The sequence below is a fragment of the Polyergus mexicanus genome, unplaced genomic scaffold (genome assembly GCF_030449975.1).
Source record: "Polyergus mexicanus isolate NDT 795.1 unplaced genomic scaffold, iyPolMexi1.0 SCAF_3, whole genome shotgun sequence".
NCBI lineage: Eukaryota > Metazoa > Arthropoda > Insecta > Hymenoptera > Formicidae > Polyergus > Polyergus mexicanus.
The window spans coordinates 5,845,949-5,868,519 of NW_027223323.1; the positions used below are offsets into that span (position 1 = coordinate 5,845,949).

The 22,571-nt window shown below is 32.9% G+C and overlaps 2 protein-coding genes across 6 annotated transcripts; one reads left to right on the plus strand and one right to left on the minus strand.

The window, feature by feature from the left end:
• The first annotated feature begins 1,523 nt into the window (after positions 1-1,523).
• Positions 1,524-10,811, plus strand: Mxt (Eukaryotic translation initiation factor mextil). Of its 4 annotated transcripts, none has more exons than XM_070316347.1 (10): positions 1,524-1,749; positions 1,950-2,090; positions 2,794-2,960; positions 3,374-3,569; positions 3,893-3,964; positions 4,972-5,032; positions 5,140-5,422; positions 5,667-5,937; positions 6,281-6,402; positions 8,136-10,811. In XM_070316347.1, exons 1-10 carry the CDS (start codon positions 1,641-1,643, stop codon positions 8,238-8,240), a joined length of 1,527 nt encoding a protein of 508 aa, XP_070172448.1. In that variant the 5' UTR covers positions 1,524-1,640; the 3' UTR covers positions 8,241-10,811. The 4 variants fall into 4 exon arrangements, with proteins under 4 accessions (XP_070172448.1, XP_070172447.1, XP_070172446.1 ...); XM_070316346.1 differs by having other exon boundaries at positions 1,953-2,090; positions 3,371-3,569; XM_070316345.1 differs by having other exon boundaries at positions 1,526-1,749; positions 3,371-3,569.
• Positions 10,812-11,014: 203 nt separating this feature from the next.
• On the minus strand, positions 11,015-21,685 carry Top1 (topoisomerase 1). 2 transcript variants are annotated; one of them, XM_070316343.1, is made up of 12 exons: positions 21,272-21,685; positions 20,910-20,964; positions 19,635-19,998; positions 19,205-19,524; positions 18,985-19,124; positions 18,719-18,922; positions 18,329-18,505; positions 18,138-18,226; positions 16,217-17,190; positions 15,271-15,721; positions 14,393-14,542; positions 11,023-14,041 (listed from the first exon to the last, which is right to left on the minus strand). In XM_070316343.1, the coding sequence occupies exons 1-12, from the start codon at positions 21,311-21,313 to the stop codon at positions 13,939-13,941; spliced, it is 3,069 nt and encodes a 1,022-aa protein (XP_070172444.1). In that variant the 5' UTR covers positions 21,314-21,685; the 3' UTR covers positions 11,023-13,938. The 2 variants fall into 2 exon arrangements, with proteins under 2 accessions (XP_070172445.1, XP_070172444.1); XM_070316344.1 differs by lacking the exons at positions 18,138-18,226; positions 18,329-18,505; positions 18,719-18,922; ... (3 more) ...; positions 20,910-20,964; positions 21,272-21,685 and adding an exon at positions 17,426-17,711 and having other exon boundaries at positions 11,015-14,041.
• Between the last annotated feature and the right edge of the window lie 886 nt (positions 21,686-22,571).

Sequence of the window (22,571 nt, forward strand, 5' to 3'; positions counted from 1 at the left end):
AAGCAGCTGGTATCAACGCAGAGTACTTGCATATTTTCTCTCTCTCTCTCTCTCTATCTATCTATCTATCTATCTATCTATCTATCTATCTATCTATCTATCTATCTCTATCTCTCTATCTCTCTCACACCAAATCATAAATATATGTTTATCGTATTGTAGGTCAAGCGTAGAAAGTGTGCACAAAAATGTAATTGAAATAAACAGCTGTATATTTATATGTGTGTATGTGTGTTTGTGTGTGTGTGTTGTGTGTGTGTGAGTGTTGTATGTGAGTCTCTCTGTTCTATCTTTTCCCACTTGTATATACCATTGATGTTTACTTCTTTTCTGGCACATTTTTATCGATTTTTTGTAGTACCTCTCTATCTTTCTTTCTTTTTCTCCGTTTTCCTTCTTTCTTCTGTATGATATAGATATTGTTCGGATTAAAAAAAAAAAATATATATATATATATATATATCTAACTGAAATTTCTCCAATCAATTTGTATACTTTTTATTTTGGTGTATGTATACAGCGTATACTAAAGAGTGCTATACGTCAAATTATCGAAATAAAAAAAAAATATATATATATATATATATATATATATATCTAACTGAAATTTCTCCAATCAATTTGTATACTTTTTATTTTGGTGTATGTATACAGCGTATACTAAAGAGTGCTATACGTCAAATTATCGAAATAAAAAAAAAAAATATATATATATATATATATTTTAAAGAATTAAAACCAATAATATAATACATTTTCATATTATTTGATAAAATATATGTTAATTATTTCATCATCAAAATGTTTATATGAATATAATGCCACTGCATTTAAATACTTTATATATAGCAGCCTTTAATATACATTAGTGCATACATTATGCTACGATGTAGTGCGGGTATGGACCGCGATTTCGTTCGAAAAATATATATATAATTATCTCGTACATAAATATGAGTAAAGAAATTTATATAAATTTTTCGTATTTGTTTAATCGAGAAAAAAAGAGAGAGAGAGAGAGAGTAATGCTATAAATACATATATCTTTTTATTTTATATGGTGCAAAAATTTAAAATTCTACCAGTGCTTCTTTATGCTGATTCTTTATTTTGCCACATATTTCATCCTCCTTATATACGACGGAGAGAAAATGCCGTCATTCGAACATCGTGTAAATTATTTTCATTATTATCGATCGTTTCAGCGAAGTAACTCATTGTTGTTGGCATTGATATGTTTCACGAGCAAAGATTTTGGAACGAAGCGAATGACATCATGGATCCTCCTATTGCTTAATTAATGAATTTTGCTGTATGGAAAAAATGAGTTTATGGAAGATTATGGCATAGTGTGAGATATTAATTCCACGGAAACAAAAGTTCAATTTAGAGAGATTCTCTATAATACTTTATCTTCGTATAATACAATGTTATATTAAATAAAAATTACTGATTTATGTTACTATAATATTAAATATAACATTAATAGAGAATAATATCTTTCACCCTCTCTTTCTCTCTCGAATAATATATCCCTTAATATACATATTAATTTTTTTCCAGCATTTTTAATAATAACATAATTTGGATTGCGTTTGATTATTGCATTTGATATAATATTCTTGTTGCAAGATTGTAATATGGCTACTGCACAGTTGAACAGAGCCAGGACTATAAAGAAGCTTGAAAAACCACGGCCGCTTAAGATTAATCAGCGCAACTCGACCGTCGATGGGCGGATCACGACTGGTAAATATTTCGTTACTTATTTTCCTGTCGAGTAAAATTTGAATTCTCCTTAAATGATGGTTTCAAACATAATTATACTTTTATGTAAACTTATGAATATGTAGATACATCTTATGTATGTGTGTGTGTGTGTGTAACAATTTTTCTTTCTCGAATCAGATAAATGATGACCAAACTCTTTATTTCTTCTTATCTTTCAGTAGAGGATATAGTATCCTCGATCGACAATGTTGCCATGCAACTGACCAATGGCTTCCATGATCGAACGCTGCAAATGAATGTGATTTCTATGTGCAGTCATCTGAAGCTTTATGCCAATCAATTAGAAGCTATTTACAAAGGTAAATGATATGTTATTATGTATCGAATTTATTTTTTTTTTTTTTTTTTCTTCCCCTATTTGATGTTACATTTACATTAAAATATATACCAATTATATATCAAATATTTGCTGAGAATGGTCCAAATACTAGGGGATTGAAACGTCCGTTATCACAATAAACCAGAAATACAGATAAAAATTAATTCGCACATTATTTACCACGCCACGCTCTTAATAAAGCTTGCTATTCCTGACTTATTGTTAATTATAAAATATGAATTGAGTAATGAATGTATATATCCATAATTTATTCTGTGCTTTGCTTTCTGTATTCTCGAAATATGTTTACATTTGTATAAATGTATGTGTTAGTATAAATAAAAATAGATAAGTAATAGATATGTATATCGCCATTGATTCCTGTTCGATATAATAAAGCACCGCCAAACTGATAAAAACGTTAAAACTGCATTGAATCTAGAATCTCTACTAATACAGCTACGGATAACCAAGTCGCTCTAATGAAAAGCAATCGTTTGTAGATAGAAATTGTAGGATTCGGTCTTGAGTTTTTTGAATAATAAAATTCTTCTGATTTATTCCTTAACTTTATCCGATTATTATTTTGTAAGAAGCGGAAACAATCGTAACCCGGTTATATTTATTATTTAGATTGTGTTAATGTAAGAATTTATTTTACCAATAATTATTACTTTCTTTAGATCAGCTAGATCGAGCTTTTGTGGCGATCAGAAATGGAAGCCAGGACGATAGATTAGATCTGACGACCAGGGTTCATCTGCTGGAACTCATCGAACTGCGAGCGAAACAATGGCGTCATACCGATTCGATGGACGTGTATTACATGCAAAAGTTGTCACATCTAGACGTAGGTTAAAACTTTCATTTATCACTTTAATATAGTTTCCTGAAATTATTGTATTAAGATGCTAAAAATAAAAGGTAGATATATATAAAAAAAAAAAAAAATCACATTTGCTGGAAACAAGCATTTTCTCTCAAAAGTATCTACTTTTTAAAACAAGAACTTTATACTAATACATATGTCCTAAAGTTTTTTACAATTATCATTATTATAGTAAAATTTTAAACCTTTCATTGTCTCGATTTATAATGTGTATTAAAATTAATATTACTAATGCTATACTAATAATATTATTAATATATATAATATATACTTATACTAATAATACTATACTAATAATATTATTAATGCTATAAAATTAATATTTTTTATATTGATTAACATTTAGATCAAACAATCTAACATTTTATTAGCAGACCGAGGCAGTCCCTGATATACCTACGAACTCTCTGTCGTCCCCGTTATTGGCGATGACTTTACCCCCTTCAACGCCGATTTTGGGACCCGGTGAAGTGATCAAAAATAGCGGAAAATTCACAAAACCTACGCGCATACCGGGGAAAAATTACTGCAAAGACGAAGTCGTCATTCGCAACAGCGATTCGGGCAAAGGTAAAATTAATTTATTGTATATATTTATCGTATAAAAACTCTACTCCATTAAACAGAGGTGCATCCGATTCTCACATGTATATTAGAATATCGTTTGTATGATTTTAACATCGATTATTTTAGTACAGAATATTTGTAAATTATATTGACAGTATCTTTAATAATATCTTAATAATCAGCAGGAATCTTTTTTTATACAAAGTGAATCCAACGATCAAATATTTTTTGTAAAGCGAAACCATTCATCCTCGAATTAGACTTTTAGTGATTTTTCCGATATCCGTTGTCCGTTCTGTTGTTAAATAATTTGCACGAAAATACAGTGATGGGAATAAAAGGGCGTCGAGTTCACATGATAGAAGAGCTCAGCCAGACGATCATCTCCTTTCAGCGAGGTAAAAAGCAATGAATGATCCGCCAATGGCTTGTCGCAGCATTTTGTGCTCATGCATAGCAACAACGATATTAATCGATCAAACAAAGCCCCTTAAGTTATAAAAAAACATTTTCTTTTTTTTTCTTTTCCATTCAGGAACATTGAGTTCTATATTGAAAAATTTGTTATATTGACAATTGTTATAAAGTATAATATATGTACAAACGCGTACATGTATGTGATAAAAAATTGCTTTTTTTAACAGATTATTCTTAATTCGTGCATGACGGAGTTGTAACACTTTAACCACAGAGTGATCAGGCCACTTTTCAAACAGTGTTAGTTTTGCAATAAAACCTACTAATAGTAAAACGCAAAGTATATGTCAATTTTCTTTCATGTAATGATATGATAAAAGAAACTGTATATTTCGAAATACGTGTCAGATTGATCATTTTTTTTCCGTTTTTTTCCAAAAAACAATTTTTTCGATCTACAATAATATATAATATTTCTCTTATATTAGCTATTGTAGAATGTATCTTATTAATAGCTCGGTGAATGAAATATATAAATATCGTGCATTTGCAGCTTTAAGAGCCAAATAAAAGTATATTATATTATCAGTTATTAACACATATGCCACACAGATTAATCGATTGATCGCATACCACGGGTTTCACGCAGATAGAAAGGTTGGCATTTAACTTACTTTAACGTTTCCGTTAATATATCGGATAACACATAAGCGAGACGTTTTCTTTATCTTATACCTAATGTATGTATAACAATATAAGAGATTTTTAAGAGTATATTTTATGTGTGAATGTTTTTATATACGTATACTTATTACATTTTGCTTGTCGATATATCTCTCTTAACAATATTTAATGTTATATCTTGTTTAACGTATTAACTATATCATTGACTTAAAAGATCTTAATGATAACAATCGCATATAATTTTTTTATAAATATAGATATTAATAAGAAAGACTTGTCACTTATACTATATTTTGATTCATAGTAAACCCTGGAGCTAAAGAACGACTTGTCCAAATCACGGGAACGTCCGAGGACAAGATTCAGTATGTTTAAATAAATTGTTTGATAAGTTATTATAAATGTGCTAAAACTTCCGTTAAAAATATATTATAAGCGGTATAATTTTATATTTCGTTTTCTCTTGTACCAGTTACGCAAAGGATTTAATAAAAGATACGATACAACGAAATGCATCTCCAGTGAGATTAGAACAGAGCTCTGGTGGCGAGAAGGGGGCCATGGGTGGTTCTAACTCCTCGCTTAACAGTAGCGCATCGGACGAGAGCAATCGACTGCAACACAACTCTCGTCTACGTTCGTCTCTGCTGCATAGTTTTTCCACCAACGACGCTAGTATTGGCGAATACAAATACACTGTCACCGTTGGTAACCAATCCCTCAAAATTACTGGCTGCAATCTCGATCTCGTCAGGGTAATAAAATAAACATAAAATCTAAATTTATCTTTTTTATTAGTTTAACTATTTATCAATTTCAAATTAAAAAGAATTGACTTGTTAATTATATATCTAATTTTATTTTTTCCATTTATATTCTCTATTGATTCTATTTCCATCTACAATACTTTACTTATGTATAATTTCTCTGATCTTTGGATATCTAAAGAAAATGTTAATATCCTAACGGGAACTGGATGGGGTTATGGGGATGTTACAGACGGCGAAACTGGTATTAGATGAACACTTTTTGGGCGACTCCGAGAACTTTACCAGCGGGATAGAATACTTCAATTATGAAGATGAACCCAGCTTCTCCGTAACTACCGTCTCCTCCAATATTCCCCGTTGCACACCGTTATTGCCGTTGGATAACGCTTCTTCTCTAAATCGAGAGTTAAGTCTGGACAGCGCCGCAACGTCTTCAGAAAGCGAAGAAACTTACAAATCTCGTCCGATTTACGAAGAGCAATACTCTAAGACTCAACAAGGTGTATTTATATATCTGAAAAATAATATATAATATAATATTGATATTTTAAATATTGAAATATATTTGTATTCTAATAACATGACAAAATTTTTATAGAAAAAGAGAGAGAGTGTCTTGATTTTGTTAAAAATATTTTTAAATAATACGAAATGCCGCGCCTCTCAACGCGAGTTGTTTATACGAATAATTTGACTGTTTTATTACTTTTTATATTTTCACCAAAATATACCAAATTTGATTATATATATATTAAATTTAAATCAATTTAAATTTAAACAAAATTATATTAATAATATCTAATTATACAATATTTTAATTGACGCTTAATTTTATTAATCCAGTTCCAGAAGCAAGAGAACTTACGTACGAGTTTCTGCTGCTGTGCGCGACGGGCCCGTACGCGAAGCGACCTCCCGCCGATTGGGCACGCATACAGAAGGAATGTCCTAATATAGTTCGTAAGGTACCGTTATGCGATAAGAACGCTAATCACATACTGTGCAATACTTTCCGTATTACTTTTCCCTGTAATGCTGCAGTTTAATATTCCTAATATATACATATAATACTTGCTATAAATATGAACCTTTTGCCGAGAATGAATTTACGTTTTCGAGAATGTGGTGATATGAATGTGATTATTATGGTGTTTTTTAACAAGCACGCATTTAGACGCTACAAGAACAGAGATGAGATCTGTTCTTATTATAATAATTGATTATTGAATAAGTAGTTAACACAAGAGAGGGAGATCTAAAAAAATTGAGATTATTATAAACATGCGAATATATATCTCTTGATGATCACATTTCGTGTTTTGTATTGAAGAAGTTAACAGACTCTTCGCAATATACGTGACATTGTAAGTACAAGTAGGTGATTTTTCGCAATAATAAGGAATTTCTATCAAAATTAATACCAAAGATATTACAAGTGAGTTAGGATATTTATTTCGCGATTTTAATGCGCATACGATTTGATTTCCAAAAGATTGCGCGTATTGGAGAAATTAATTGACTTGCTATATACAAGCGATTTTGTAAAGTCATCAGGATTGAGCGTCTAAGATTTCTTTTTAGTTTCCACTTTTATTCTAATCTGATAGAATAAAACTGTTTCGTATTCTCACTCGCTTTCTCATTCTATTATGGCAAATATCAGTGGTGACAAAATGGTAAAAATGTAAAAGAAGAGATTCTCAATCTTTAAGAGAAAAACAGTTAACATAGAAGATGGAGGAAAAATGTAGAATAGAGAAAATTGACTATTACTCATACAAAACGTAATTTAAGAAAGAAATTTGATATTTATATTCAACTCGAGAGTTAATCGAGATCAAATCGCGACTTGTTACATAAAATAGAGAGAGATTATGTCTATTATTTGTTGCAGGCAAAGTTTTCTACAATGTTATTCACCATAGTTTGAAAAAGTCTATATGTTCCTACATTTTGAATCTCTGCGATGTTTTTAATTTTTTTTTTTTTATTGTTAGATTATATTGTTCATTTATTATAAAAGATTTTATATTTACTCTCTTCGCCCTCCCTTATTTCCCATTTCCTTTTTTTCTTTCAAATCTTGTGAAAATACTGGTACATTATTTAGAGAAACAAGACATGGAATATTATTTTATTTAATATAGTGTTATATATACAAGAAACTAATAAGACTAAACTAATAGAAATAATATGTTGTATATCAAACTTGGAACACACTGTATTAATAAATACGTATTGTAAAATTTATCTGATCTTGCTCCTTGTTTCCTCTTAAACAAGAAAAGTGTAGTTTGTAGAATATTTTTCAAAATTTAGCATGCGTGTTTAAAAATGTGCTATAAAATTTGTGCAATTTGTAAAGTTGTGAACTTGGAATATTGTATCCTGTTTAGATAGTAAAAACGAGTAAAACTTACTTTATCAATATTTTAAAATATGTGTGTGTATGTGTGCGTGTGCGTGTGCGTGTGTCTATATCGCTAGTAAAAGAGGTATTGTATAAATTATGCTCGAATATGTGTGTAACTTTATCGTTCGCATGTGTCCTCGCGTAAGCAAATTAATTAACACGACTCGGCTTTTTAAAAGAATCGAAGCATGCTGCTTATAAAATACACGATAAGGTAAGATAAAATTGCTTCTTACAATATACGTCGTGCGAGAATTTCGAAAACCAATCTTTTCCTATTGGCAGGCATCGATTCGCTGGTTCGAACCGGAGGCGTACAAAACCAAATTAGCAGCTGCTGGTTCTGTTGCTATATTGCCGATTAACGAAGCGGAAACCGATCCCGAGTGAAGCTGGAATTGTCAAATTGTTTTTCTTCCGGTACCCATTTTGGTAACAAATATTCAGAAAACAATATGGTTGTGTCAGTCGTAACAAGATTACGGCGCGTTTTATTCTTATGTGTCTATGTCTATACTATACGTTTTTGTAAAAAAACAAATATATATATATATATATATACAGGGTGGGGCATTTATATTGAGACACCTAAATATCTAAAAAATAAAGCAAGATAGAAAGAAATATTTCAGACAAAAGTTGTTCGGTTCTAAGGGGATCATTAGTTTGATCTTGAATGGAGGCGCTTCGGAGATTTCAATGTCAATCTTTTGTGTTATTTTCTTTACACCAATTGATATCTCTCATTTTTTGAACTTAAATTTTTATTAAGGTAACATTATTGCAAAATAAATAATTTTATGAGATATTTCATAGTTTATGTAAAATTATGTCGAAGTAAAATAATAAAATAAAGTATAAAATATCTCGTAAACTTTTGGCCATTATACCCCTATAATTTTTATGCAGAATATTTCAAGAAATCGATTTATATAAAAAAATTGGGGTGTTCATGTCATTAAAAAAAACAAGATTGACATTGAAATCTCCGAAGCGCCTCCACCCAAGGTCAAACTAATGGCACCATCTTATGACCACCTTAGAACCGAACAACTTTTGTCTGAAACATTTCTTTCTATCTTGCTTTATTTTTTAGATATTTAGGTGTCTCAATATAAATGTCCCACCCTGTATATATGTACACACACACACACACACATATATATATATATATATATATATACAGGGTGATAATTTTTGAAACACCCGAAGTGTGAAGGTAGATTGGCTCAAACTGAGAAGGAAAGTCCTGTACCATTTTGCGATTTTCGTAATAATTATTGAGAAATTAATTTAAAAAGATCTACCTTCACACTTCGGGTGTGTCAAAAACTATCGGACACCCTGTATATATATATACATCGAAACGTTTTAAAGCATATATATATATATAACAATTTTGTTAATAATCCTTCTAAGAGGTGTCAAAAAATGTCTTTGCAAGCATTTAGATGTATATTGTGATATCTAAATGCAAATCATTGAATATACGCTTTATACACAATTGATACACTAGTCATTATAAAGCGAAAAATATTCTCTATTTATTGAATGAAAAATTATTTATGAGTTTGCTTTTCTTTTTTATTGGATATATACATCGTTATTCGAATGGCACTGGTTCCGATGATGTAAAATGTAAAATATGTTTGTGAGCAGTTTACATAAATTTCAAACCCCAAAAGCAAAAATGTTATAGTAAATAGTTATTAATATAAACAATGAAATTAATATGTGTAGAAGCCACATATTAAAAGACAGTTATTAATTTACGCATAGATGCGATAAGATTAGTATTGTTAGATATTGTTAGTATTGTTAAAGAATTAGAATTGTACATTCAACAGACAACATCCTTCATAAATAAGATTACAATGATTTTGCTATTTTTGTTTAATTGAATCGAGGAGATGTGTCTCAATCTTGACAAAGATTGTGATCGTAAAAGACTTGATATATATACATACTTTAGAAGAAAAGATATTGTGGAATCTGCTATGAGAACAACTATTTATGTAATATAATTATTACATATATAGCAATTTGGATGGCGATTCTAAATTTTGTGATTTTTGGAGGGACTTCAATTTCGCGTATAACGATGAACGCGTTATACGGAAATAAAATTGAGAGAATCGTGATTTAGCATAATCTAGTCTACATATCTGAATGTAGAAACTATCATTTCCGTATTTATTATATTGTGACACAATAACAAAAAAAAAAAAAAGATTTTGAAAGTTTTTATTTTATATCTATTAAAATATTGTGCTATGTGCAATATATATACGAGAATCGTTTGATCATAGTATAACTAATATTTCTCATTTATATATTTATCTCATTTTATTACGTCATTGGCGTGAGATATTGCTTCGCAATGTCACATTTTAATTACAAAATTGTATGTTAAACAGAATTATGTATTACGTGGTAGTTATGTTATGAGAACGGTTCCTTATATATGTACGAAATTCATTTTTACATTTCTATTTCACAGCTTTAGTTCGAATATTATGCTTTAAACAACAGAAAGTTTTTGCGGTATGTTTTTGTTTGATATTTTTATCATGTAAATGTAAAAGATGAGCAAAAAGAATTTAATATTGTTCAAGAATCTAAAAAAGAAAAATACAAGGCGATTATTATCCTATAATATTGTTAACATTTATTAACTAATCAGCTTTTAATAAGTGTTCACGCGAATAAGAGACGTGATTTCCTCGTGCATTGTACAAGTTTACTGCGCAATGTTTAAAACACATATACGCGCGCGTTTTCAAGTGTTTACACAATTTATTATACGGATTATTATACACTGTATTTGCTTCAAATTATATATGTATATGTATAATATACACACACACACAATTTATTTCTATCATCTCTAACTAACTGCGCAGCAATATAATAGTACTGTATTGTATTATTATAGTAATAAATTAACAAGGTCAAGAATAATTGTCCTTTTCTTTTTCCTCTAAGAGAAAGAAATATTTCATATAAGCTAGATATGTAATAATAAAATCTACGCGATTCTCTCGGTACTAAAATTTTTTATTATTTCAATTTTATATATATATATATATATATATATATATATATATAAAATTGAATATTTGAAATTTAATTTGATATATATATATATATATATATATATATATATATATATATATATATCAAAATGAAATCACTGAACATATACATACATACATACATACACACACACACACACACACACACACACACACACACACACACACACACACACACACACACACACACACACACACACACACATATATATATATATATATATATATATATATATATATATATATATGTACTTCGATTCTGCAAGCTTAGAGAATTGTATTAAATTTCAATTGCACTCTCTTATATAATTCGAGTCTTTTTGTAAAAATTACAAATCTTATAGTGCACGATAAAGATTCGCGCTTGCCGATTGCATTTTTCCCCCTTTCTTTCCTCCTTTTTCTTTCATCACAACATTTACATTACTATTATTCGTATTGCGAGTAATTGCGCGAACGGTCTTGTTATTCGTGAAAAAACCTTATTATAACAATACTTTGTAGTCCAGTCTAAAATCAATTTTACACTTATGTGATCTAGCTAGAGCATATATATAATTAATTTTCTCTCTTCCCTTTGTAATTCATACATTATTTGTCATCGCTGTAGCAGATGCGTTAATCATTATCTAATAACACGGTGTATAAACGATATATATGCGCTTATTATAAATAACAGATTTGTATTTTAGAGAGCGATAATTGAACCAACAAAACTTCTATATACCGCATATAAGAAATCAAAATACTATAGACATAACATAAACGAATAAGAGTTTCGCTTTTTCTTTTTCGTTTTATACATATAGTGATACTATGCATCGAAAAGATTAATGATAGTCTCTAATATCGAGCGTTTTCTTTCATGTTTACGCAACTTTCAATTACGTAATTTTCTCTCTCTTTCTCAGAGCATTACAAATACATCTATATATACGCGTATATGTGGGCATTCGAGTTATGGAGTATCATTACGAATAATTATATTTACGATGCACACGCACATAACGTGAATTTGTTAGAACACTTTATATTCTGCAACTAATAAATAATCAATATAGCGCAATCTGTGTTTTTTGTTTTGATCCTTTAAGCATTGATTCTCTACATATTTTCAATAGATCGAAAACAACTGGTGTTTTTTATATACAAATTGAGGGAAATAATAATGATAATTTATTATAATAAGACGATTTTTTTTAATTTGTCATTTACTTAGCACATATTTAGAACGATATTATAAAGAAAATTCAAATTGAAAAGACATACACAAAAATTAAAAATTATTATTTAACATACGGATAATTTTTGTTCTTTCTCCAAAAACCAATCATGTAATAAGAGAGAAAAACAGAGATTTGTCTTTATCTTCAATTTTTAAAAAATTTTGAAAATTTTCCACCCTTAAAATTTTGTATTTGATAAGTCTGGCACTGACTCTGATTTTTATAATACAAAGAGGGATGTTTCCACACTTGATTGGTTCGCGATACAAAAATGTGAGAAAAATGAAAGCAGAAAGATATTTCCATTTCTCCTAGAAATATATGTATATGTATTAAGCACGTGCGCCAAAATGATATGGCTATTATGATGAAAAGCTAAATGCTACATTATATTTATCGTTAATCGTCAAATAAGCATAAAATGTGTGTGTGTGTTTAACGCACGCGCGCGCTAATATCTTTCGGCTCGACTCTGCGCAAGGTCGATGCGAGATATGCAAATAACACTAAGAAATTAAAGGACACGATATATTTCTCGTTTATTTTATAGCTTAGAGACATCACCTTATAAAACATAAATTGCTAAAGGCGATAAGTCACTTAAATATAAATTTCGCTATTTTATACTATCCATGGTTGGGGGAGGGAGAGAGGGGGAGCGGAAGGATGGACGAATCTCGATCCCGCATAAATCTGCTATCCTTTGCTAATTTCCTGCTTTTCTCCATTTATATCAAAAATGTGCACAATATCGAATATACTCTACATACATATAATGTCGTCATACACGGTATTGTAAAATGTAAATGTGCTTTTAATGAATGACATTATCATACATTTATGAAAGAAACAATTGTATATGTATATGCGCGTGTATGTACGCTTTAAGAGAATATAAAATTCATCAGCTGCCTCCTCCGCGATAATTTTTTTTTTTTTTTTCCTTAATACGTAATAAAGTTGTGTCCCCGTCTCATTCGTATGAATATTTCCTATATATGTACAGCAGCGCATCTAAATTTTGTTGTACATATTCCACTGGCATGCCAAAGATAGCGCAGGATGCATTAAATTATTTCGCGCTTTTTGTAGCTGCATTAAACGCTGCTGCACACGCATGCATGCCTATAAATTTAAACACTTTTTAGCATGTATTTAGAGTGCTACTTTCCTAATCTCATACACGCTCAGAATAAATTTCTATCTAAACAAAATAAAATCAAAGCTTTCCGCATGCGGTTTCGCTTGAAATCTATTAGCGCGATTTCCTCTTGTTTATTCTTATCGATTTTACGTCCGAGTACTGTACATATGCACGAATTAGCACATAGACGAATAAGCTAGCCGGACATGGCTAGAACACATTTTTTCAAAATAAGTGCGTACGATTGACTCGAAATTAGCGAGTTCGCATACCGCATATAGTCGCATTTCTCGTTCCTCATGATTTAATGCGCCATACATCACCATCCTATAGAAAATATGTTCGCAACACACTTTCTCACATTTATATTTCGTAAATGTAAAAAATTTTTTATATTATTCAAGCACACGCACACGCACGCATACACCTACACCTACACCTACACCTACACACACACCTACACCTACACCTACACACTCTCTCTCTCTCTCTCTCTCTCTCTCTCTCTCTCTCTCTCAAGTCCCCCGGTTTCTCGTTACAACATAAAATTCACTAGATACATTGTCAACGGGAGGGTCTTCCTTTCGTAGATCGTCAGGCAACGTGAATGATGACCCGTACGGTTAAAACACATAATCGGGACCTGCCATATCTATCGCCCATCGAAATTTGTCCCTCTGAGTTTTGTTGTAGATCTTCTCGATAGGTACATTATGTTTCTTACACCTAGAGTATCATAGAAATGCGTATAAATATAAAATGTAAATGTATAAATATAAAATGTAAAAACAAAGATGAAATAGTGAAAAACAAGTATACTTATTTAAGATATTGAATAAGAAAAGTTATTAGTTTATTATTTACACACACATGTAAATAATAATATGTATGTAATATGTATGTATGTATGTATGTATGTATGTATGTATAAATATACGATAAATAAAATAAAATAAAAAATTTAATGTATAAAATTAGAAATGTGAAATTAAATGATAGAGAGCAGGTAAAATAATGAAATTAAAATTACTAAATATAAATTTTAAACAAATAAATAAAAATATAAAATGTTTTTACCATGCAACGGAAATTCTGGGATCAAGATAGTTCAGCTTAGAGGTACCCAGGGCGATCTCTTTGTTTTCTTCTCGGTCTGTCGCCTGTACTTCCAACTTTGTCAATTGCTCCTTCAATCTTTCTAGCTGTTTTTTCTTCTTCTCATATGTTCTGCAAAAGCATAACGGACGATTAATTCAGGCAATGAACACATTTATACCTACATGCACAAGCTGTTATATAAAAAGAATGAAATATACGCAAAGAATGTTTAGAAAAAACTGATTTTAAGATTCCTGTACTCTTACCGCAGCCATATTTATTATAACATCAAAAACGAGAAATCATGAGTTTTATTTTTACGAAATACATAGAAATAATAATAATAATAAATTTCCTTGAATGCGACCACTCGTGTATAATGTGAATTAATAAAATATCCTGAAAAACTCCTTTTTTGTTATTTTATATTAATAAATGTACATACATATAATTCGTGAAATTCGAAAATGGACCTTACAATGATTGACCAAAATTTACAGCTTCACTTATTAATTCATGAATCGAAAAGAGAATTTTCAGTTGAGTATTTTACTGATCCACATTGTCGAATACGAGTGGTCGCATACGAAACAACTTATTCATGTCGATATATTTCGCAAGAATAAAACTTGTATGATTTCTAGCTTTCGACATCATAATCTAAGAATGACGTCAATAAGAGAATAGAAGTCTTAAGTTATACAAAATATGAAGTTTATCAATTACACTGCAATAATGTGTGTGTGAACATGTATGTGAACGCGCGTGCGTGCGCGTGTATAAGTTATGGCTCGTAAGAGATTTGTATTTCATACAATACGATGCCTAGAGATTATAATAAATAAAAAATGACGTACACTTTTTCCTTTACCGAACCGTGTTTAGCATCCCGTTTGGCATCCTTCACTTGCAATTCGCACTCAGCTATCGCTTCTTTCTTCGCATCAATCTTTGCCTTGAGATTTTCCATGGATTTCGCGTGCGTTTTTGGTACGGAACGTTGATGATTACATAGTATCGCGACGGCGCGATTAGCCCGATTGTACGAAAGAATCTTCTCCGCTTCTGTATCGTTGGGGTCAGTCAGTTTGTCAAGTTGCTGTTGCAAGGTCCATGATGCATTGTAAGTTCTGAACACTTTGGCGGTAAGACCTTCCATTAACTCGTTCAAGTGTTTGTTCATCACAGTAGTATTGAGACGATCAAAAAGATCGTCCCCTGGTGATTTATTTTCCATGAAGAGTTGCAAATTCTTAAAGACGCGTTTTTCTACCGGCACTTCGTTGTAATATCGTATAGAATCTTTACCTGTAAAATTATTTTCGTAAACATTACATAAAATCGGAAAAAAATACGATATAATAAAGTACAAAAAATATATAAGCTTATAATGTTTTACATAATCCAATATTATAAATAAAATATAAAATAAAATAATTCCCTTTTTGCACAATATATATATACTATATATCCTGTACAAAATACATAGTGGTTAAAAAGGTTTAATATATAAAAAGTCAATTTTTCATTGCTTACAATTAAACTGTCAACATTTTTGGCATTTTTGGTATTTAAAAAATTGAAGAATTGATTATAAATTCATAAAGTAGATTACTGAAAGTAAATTACTAAATTGAAATTCTGCGTGGGCGTGCGTACATTTTGTGTGTGTGCGCGCGCGCGCGCGCGTGTGTATGTGTGTGTAAAACTGCCTCTCTTATAATATGTAATATTAAAAGATATGATTATATTAATTATATATATGCATAATAATTTCGAGAGACCCTCGAAGAGAGAATTTACCTAAGAAATCAAACACAACTACGTATTCTTTGCCATCCCTCTGCTCATGCAACTTGATGTGCTCCACTCGCAACGAGCAACAGCCCACAGTGTCTGCCTGATCTTCATCTTTCTCGTTACCGGCTCTGAGCGCCAGCTTGTCAATGAAGTACAGGGCGACGGCACGCTGCCTGATACGCATCTCTTTGCTCTTCCAATCCTCCCGATATTCCGCACGAATCTTGTCGATCGACTGCGCCAGTTTCCGCGCCGTTTCGTACTTTTGCCAGTCCTTTTCGCCCTTAAGTTTGCTGGACGGATTCAGCATCACATATTTTACTTGACCCTGAATATTCTCCGTCCAGGACGCAAGCCACGTAACGTTGGAATCGTGTCGCACTTCTTTCCATTTGTGGCCGGCTGGCGGTTTCGGTATATTTGAATCTTTTGAACAATTGATGAGCACATCCTCCGGCAATACTCGCTTCTTTAGCTTGCCCATCTTGGGATGCTCGCCGCGACCTCTGAACAAGCCGGGCGGCTCAATCTTGAAATTACCGATCTTCTCCTTGTGCCCATCGATGATGCAGAAGCCGTATTCCTTCTGGATTTCCTCATTCTTTTCTTTAATCTTCTGCTTCTCCTCTTTTGTCATGGTCTTGCGTTCCTCGCTCTTTTGCAAGAAATATGTGTGCATCTCTTTAAAATTACATTTGGATAGATCGGTGATTTTGGCGCGTTCCGATTCGGTCATCACCTCCCGCCAATCATGAAAAAAGTTATTGTTGAACGCATCCTTGGTTGTATAATCATGATCCAGCATGCGTGCATAGAAAGTCGCGACTTCCTCTGTATCCTGACTCAGCTTCATCTCTTTGCCATTATAATAAAACTTTACTATAGATGGCAATGGTTCATAGGATGGTGCAAACACTGGTCCCTTGTGCTCCAAGAAATGCCATTTTGTGCCGTCGCTTTTCTTCTCCTCTTCCCACCTGGAAAGAAAGCATTCCAATGTTAAATTACTCCTAAATGAATAAATGTGAAGAGATTGTTATGATGCAAGATGGATATTGTTTTATACATATAAAGGATAAAAATATATTGAAACTACACACATTAAAACTACACAAATTAATATTAACCTCACAAGTGCCTGATATTTTCTTGTCTTATAGCTACAACTAAAACTGCTTCTAGCATTACATTTCGTAAACAAATAAGTTATACTTTTTATAGGACTCCTCATTATATTCTACTGTCACTCGCATGTTTTATGAAGGAAGATTCACACACGACATACGGACCGGGTAAAAAAATGTCGGGTGCAGAAATATAGGTTATGGCGCGACATGCGACATCCGATACCTAGAAACTCCAATTCCGACAACACCCTTTTGTCCCTAAAGAACAGACATCCATCTTATTGGATATCAATGGCCTTACATCGAACGCATGCGCGCAGTCTAATCTGAATTCTAAATTTGATCTTTTAGATCTCGGATTATAAAGATAAATCAAAATAAGAATCTAGTTACACATAACTGCATAAAATGCATAATCCAAGTCAGGGATGCATTCGGAAATCCTACTCTGCATAAAATAGCGTGGATAAAGTAGCGTTAAGTTGATCTATCAAGATAAAAGGAGTAAAGATTTCGTCGTCTTGATTGATCAATTAAATTCTACGCTATCCATTGGCTAGTGTAGGATCTTCGAACGCACTGTAGGGCAAAGGAAGTAAAACTTTCTTTACTCCGATTGATCACAATCAAACGCTTCTCTATGCCCCAAAGAATAGATTTTGGAGCGCACGCAACCTAGAAGAGAAGTGACAGTCAAAGTGGCCGATATTTCACAAAATTTATAATTATAAATGCGCTCCGTTTGACGCCATTTTTCGCGTCAAGCGGAGAAAGCATATAATTTCGAATGTTTATACCATTTCCAAACTTCTTGCTCCTCTTCTTGCTTCTTTTTTCTCGGACTGGTGCTTTCTCCTTTCGCCTTTGCATACTTTTTCTTTGATTTCTGTAACAAATATACTATTAAGTGTATTTCATAGTTTACGTTTACTTTTTCAAAGTTGATTTATGAAAGACATGATATCAAAGAAATTTTTATAATCTATACCTCTTCAGACTCTGCTTCAGAATCGTCGTTCTCCCCGTCGTGTTTTCGTTTTTTCTTCTTGATCTTTGAGCTAGTCACTTTTTTAGGTTTCTTACGCGTCGACAATGGTAAATCTTCCTCTTCGTCCGACTCGACCTTCCTCTTTACTCTACTCGACGACACTTTCGATCTCGAAAACTGCATCGTGCAATATATATTTAATTGAATTCAAAGATTAAATTACAATACATTAAAACTACGAAAAATAATAATTTATATAAAGATGTGATAATATATTTATAAAATATTTATCTCTGATAGAGAAAATATTAAAAAAATAAACGATAATAAATAATGTGTCCAAACTATTTTCTTTTTCTTCGTGATTAATATGATTAAAGAGAAATTTACTAATGGTTTATCTTCTTCCGAGTCCTCTTCCGTCTTTAAGGTCGTGTTATGAAGATCTGATAGTCTGGTATCGTTTCCGTCCGTCGAATCCATACTAGCGTCTTCCTTGACGAGTTCCTCGTCATCGTCCTCCTCTTTGATATAGAGCGGTCGCTCACCACCGCTGTCATCATCGTCCTCTAGTTCTAGTTGCGTCATAGGTTCCTAAGGAAAAAAATTTTCTTTATCTTTTCGAAAACACCCACGAATTGCAAACAAAATCTTACTTCTTTTATCTCTGGCTTGATTTCCAGATTATAATGAAACCTTTCATTGGTCGCATAATTCAACTTTACATCCGTTTCTTCCTTTATTTTAATTTCTTCCTTATCCTTGTCCTTTTTTTCCTTTTCGTCACGATGTTTAGCTGTAATTCGAACGCGAGCAATTAAAGAGAATCAAATTGGATATTTATGCAGATGTATTTCTTTTCTTATTACTGCTTACATTTATCTTTATCGTGTCGGTGGCGATCTTTATCTTTTTCATGGCGATGCTGTTTATCCTTGCTGCCGGACGAGCTTTCTCTATGCTTGTCTTTGTCTTTCTCCGACGAACGATGTTTCTCTTTATCGCCCGAAGAATGAGAAGTGGAATGTCTATCTTTGTCTCTCTCGGATGAATGCTTTTTATTATCTCTCTCCTTGTCCTTCGAGAGATTTCGATCCTTGTCTTTGTCGCGCGAACTAGAATTTAAGGAACTATTGTGTCTGTACTTATCTTTATCTTTGCTCTTTGAGTCCTTGTCCTTGGAACTGTTGTGATATCTGAAAGAAACAATTGTTTGAAAGAGATATTTAGCAACTCGAATCAAATATATGTCGTTATACGACATTAATTATCTCGAAACAATTTATTTTAATTCCTTTTATTTTACCTGTCTTTGTTCTTAGAGCTCGAACTCGATTTATGATGATGTTCCTTGCTCTTGTCTTTATCTTTGTTAGACAAACTGCTACTCTTATGCTCCTTATCCTTATTAGAAGAGCTCTTTTTATCTTTGTCTTTATCCTTATTACCGCTGCTATCATGTTTCTCCTTGTCCTTGACAGAACTAGAGCTATGTCTATGCCTATCCTTATCCTTATCCCTGTGTTCGCTCTTGTGATTCTTCTCCTTCTCCTTGCTCCTATCTTTGTCCTTGTGATCCGATTTGTGAGATCGCTCTTTGTCTTTATCTCTATGCTCTGACTTGTGTTCCCTTTTCTTATCGAAACCATTGGACATGCCATTGATATGATCTAGGAAAATTAAATAATACAGATGTAAAATTTTACATCATAAAAACAGATCTATTTAAAAAAAGATTTTTACATTTAAAAGTGTGTAAATCTTAAATTATTATATTATATAATAAAACTTGTATATATTATATGTAATAACAGGAGAGAATATAATAAAAAGTGAAATTCACAACAATTTATTATAAAAGATATAATAAGATAGGCAGTAATTTCTCTGCAAAAAAATGCAGCAAAAAATGATAAACTGAAATAGGCCTGCGTTCAAATTTTAAAAACGCTAAGTACTGAGAAAAGAGCTCTACGCGCATTCAATTAATTTTAGCGAACCTTTTATACAAAATGCATCACAAATCTTCCGAATACGCCAAAAAATACAGTTTGAAACGTGCGCGCTCTTGTTCAAATCAGTTATCGCGAATGATTCAAGCATTTGTGTCCATTGTGTACACGCGTACGCATGTACGCATGTACGCATGTACGTATATGTACATGTGTGGAAACGCACGCGCGTGTTGGGGAATAATTTTATATCGGTCCACAAATATAAATACGACATTTTGTATCGCACTTTATCAATGAAAAATCAACATTTTCGGAGAGAGAGAAGGTAAATTTTCGTCGTCGAAATTTTATCGCGTCTTAGACTTTTATACATAATTTTTGTAGTTGACACTGAATTGATGAAAGATATAAAACGAGTTCGCGTACATATAAATCGCAAATCCTGTCATTCGGCGCTTATCAACCGCTGAAAGACGACACGTGTCGACTGTCGATCCGCAGTGTTCGATCAGGTAGTCACGAAGCGCTCGTCGATTCCGCAGATTTGACGTTCGCGTATCATCATCCGATCGTTTATCCTGCTTTTAAACACGTCCAAAAAGAAAAGAAGTTAAAGTAGAACTCACCGCTATGATTCCCGGAGACGACGTCGCCGCCGCCGCTCTCCTTGACCTTCTTTTCCTGAAACAGACGAGCCCGAATTGAAGATGAAAACTTGAAAGAAACCACAGAGATTCGCGCGTCGATTATAGGTTTAGCGTCTGCGGCCGAATCGCAGGAGTCGGGGTCGGGAGCATCTTGATTTCCTCGAGCACTCGCGCTACGGTACAGGACTTAGTCGCAGACGCCATTTTGGGACTTAGAAAAATTTCGCGTCGGCACGATCGTGTCGTGACCAAGAGGCGAGACCGCTCCCATGACCGTAAATCGCGAAAACGTGCACGTACGGGATCGCGGCGGTTAATACGTATGCGAAATGTACACTTACCGGATCCGCGTTCATCTGTGGAGCCGCCTGCTCGAGCTCCATTTCTCAACACGAACAGTGTATACGCGCGGTGTGATGGACTATGCAGGCCAACGCGGGCAAGAGGTAACAGCGCTGTCGGCAGCAGAGGGACAAGAAGCCAAGAGAACTGGACACGCACACAGCTCCAGACGTGCGCAAGTAGTCGTCTATAGTCTATAGTCTATATGGCTCCTATATGCCGCCCCGTCGCAAAAGCGCGAAACTGCAGCCGAAAGAGAGAAAGAGAGAAAGAACGAAAGAGAGAAGTTTACTTATGCATTCTGCGCCACAACTAGACCGTTCCGTTGCACGTCTACCGAGTGACCACGACCACGAGCGACTATCTCTGCATCTGCATATCTCTGTACGCGGCGCGCATGAAACGCCGCGCACCCAGTCTAAGTGCCAGAAACGCACGATAGCGCATGCGTCCGCTCGCCCCATCTCTTTAATTTCCAAAGAACCGAACCCAACGATCGCTTCGCCCGATCTAGCCTGACCCGACGAAAGTCATTCACCGCGATTGCGACCGAGCCCGAGCGGCCTGTGATGCGGACAGACGCGAAGCCGATTGAAAAAACCGGTGTAGTCTCGTGTCTCGTGGACGAGTTTAATATACAATTTTCCGCGACGGACGAAGAACACGTGCGAAAAAAAGATCTTGCGCCATCTAATTCGCGCATTCGACGAATCATTATCCACATATCTCTAATGACATTTAACGAAATTATATTGATTTCCATTACCGATTCATTTCTTGATCCACAGACTTCTTTCTCTCTTCTTTTCTTTCCTTCTTATGTAGAAACAAATCTCGTCAAAAAGATCGAAAAAAATGAAAAAAAGCACTCGTCCGGGGATGAAAAATTTTATACTCGTAAAGAGAGGGTTAATTGTCGTGAGTTTCCAAGATAACGATAGCGTTAGGAATAAATGAAAATATTGTTCTCAGTCTTACACTGTAAGATTTTGAAATGAAAGAATATACAAGTACGATAATTTAAAAATTATTCTATGTGTAATTCTTTCAATCTACTGATTTTTTTAGAATAATTTTATATGAGATATTCTTTGTTTCGCCGCGTAAATAAATATTTCTATTGATTCACGTTAGATCGATCCTCTAAAGTTGTATTCGATTGTACGTACGTACGTACGTACGACATACGTGAATACATACAACGTACATATATACAATGTACATATGTACATACATACATACATCACACATCTGACGCGAAAAAATTGTATCCATCTTTTTTTCTTTCTCATCTATATA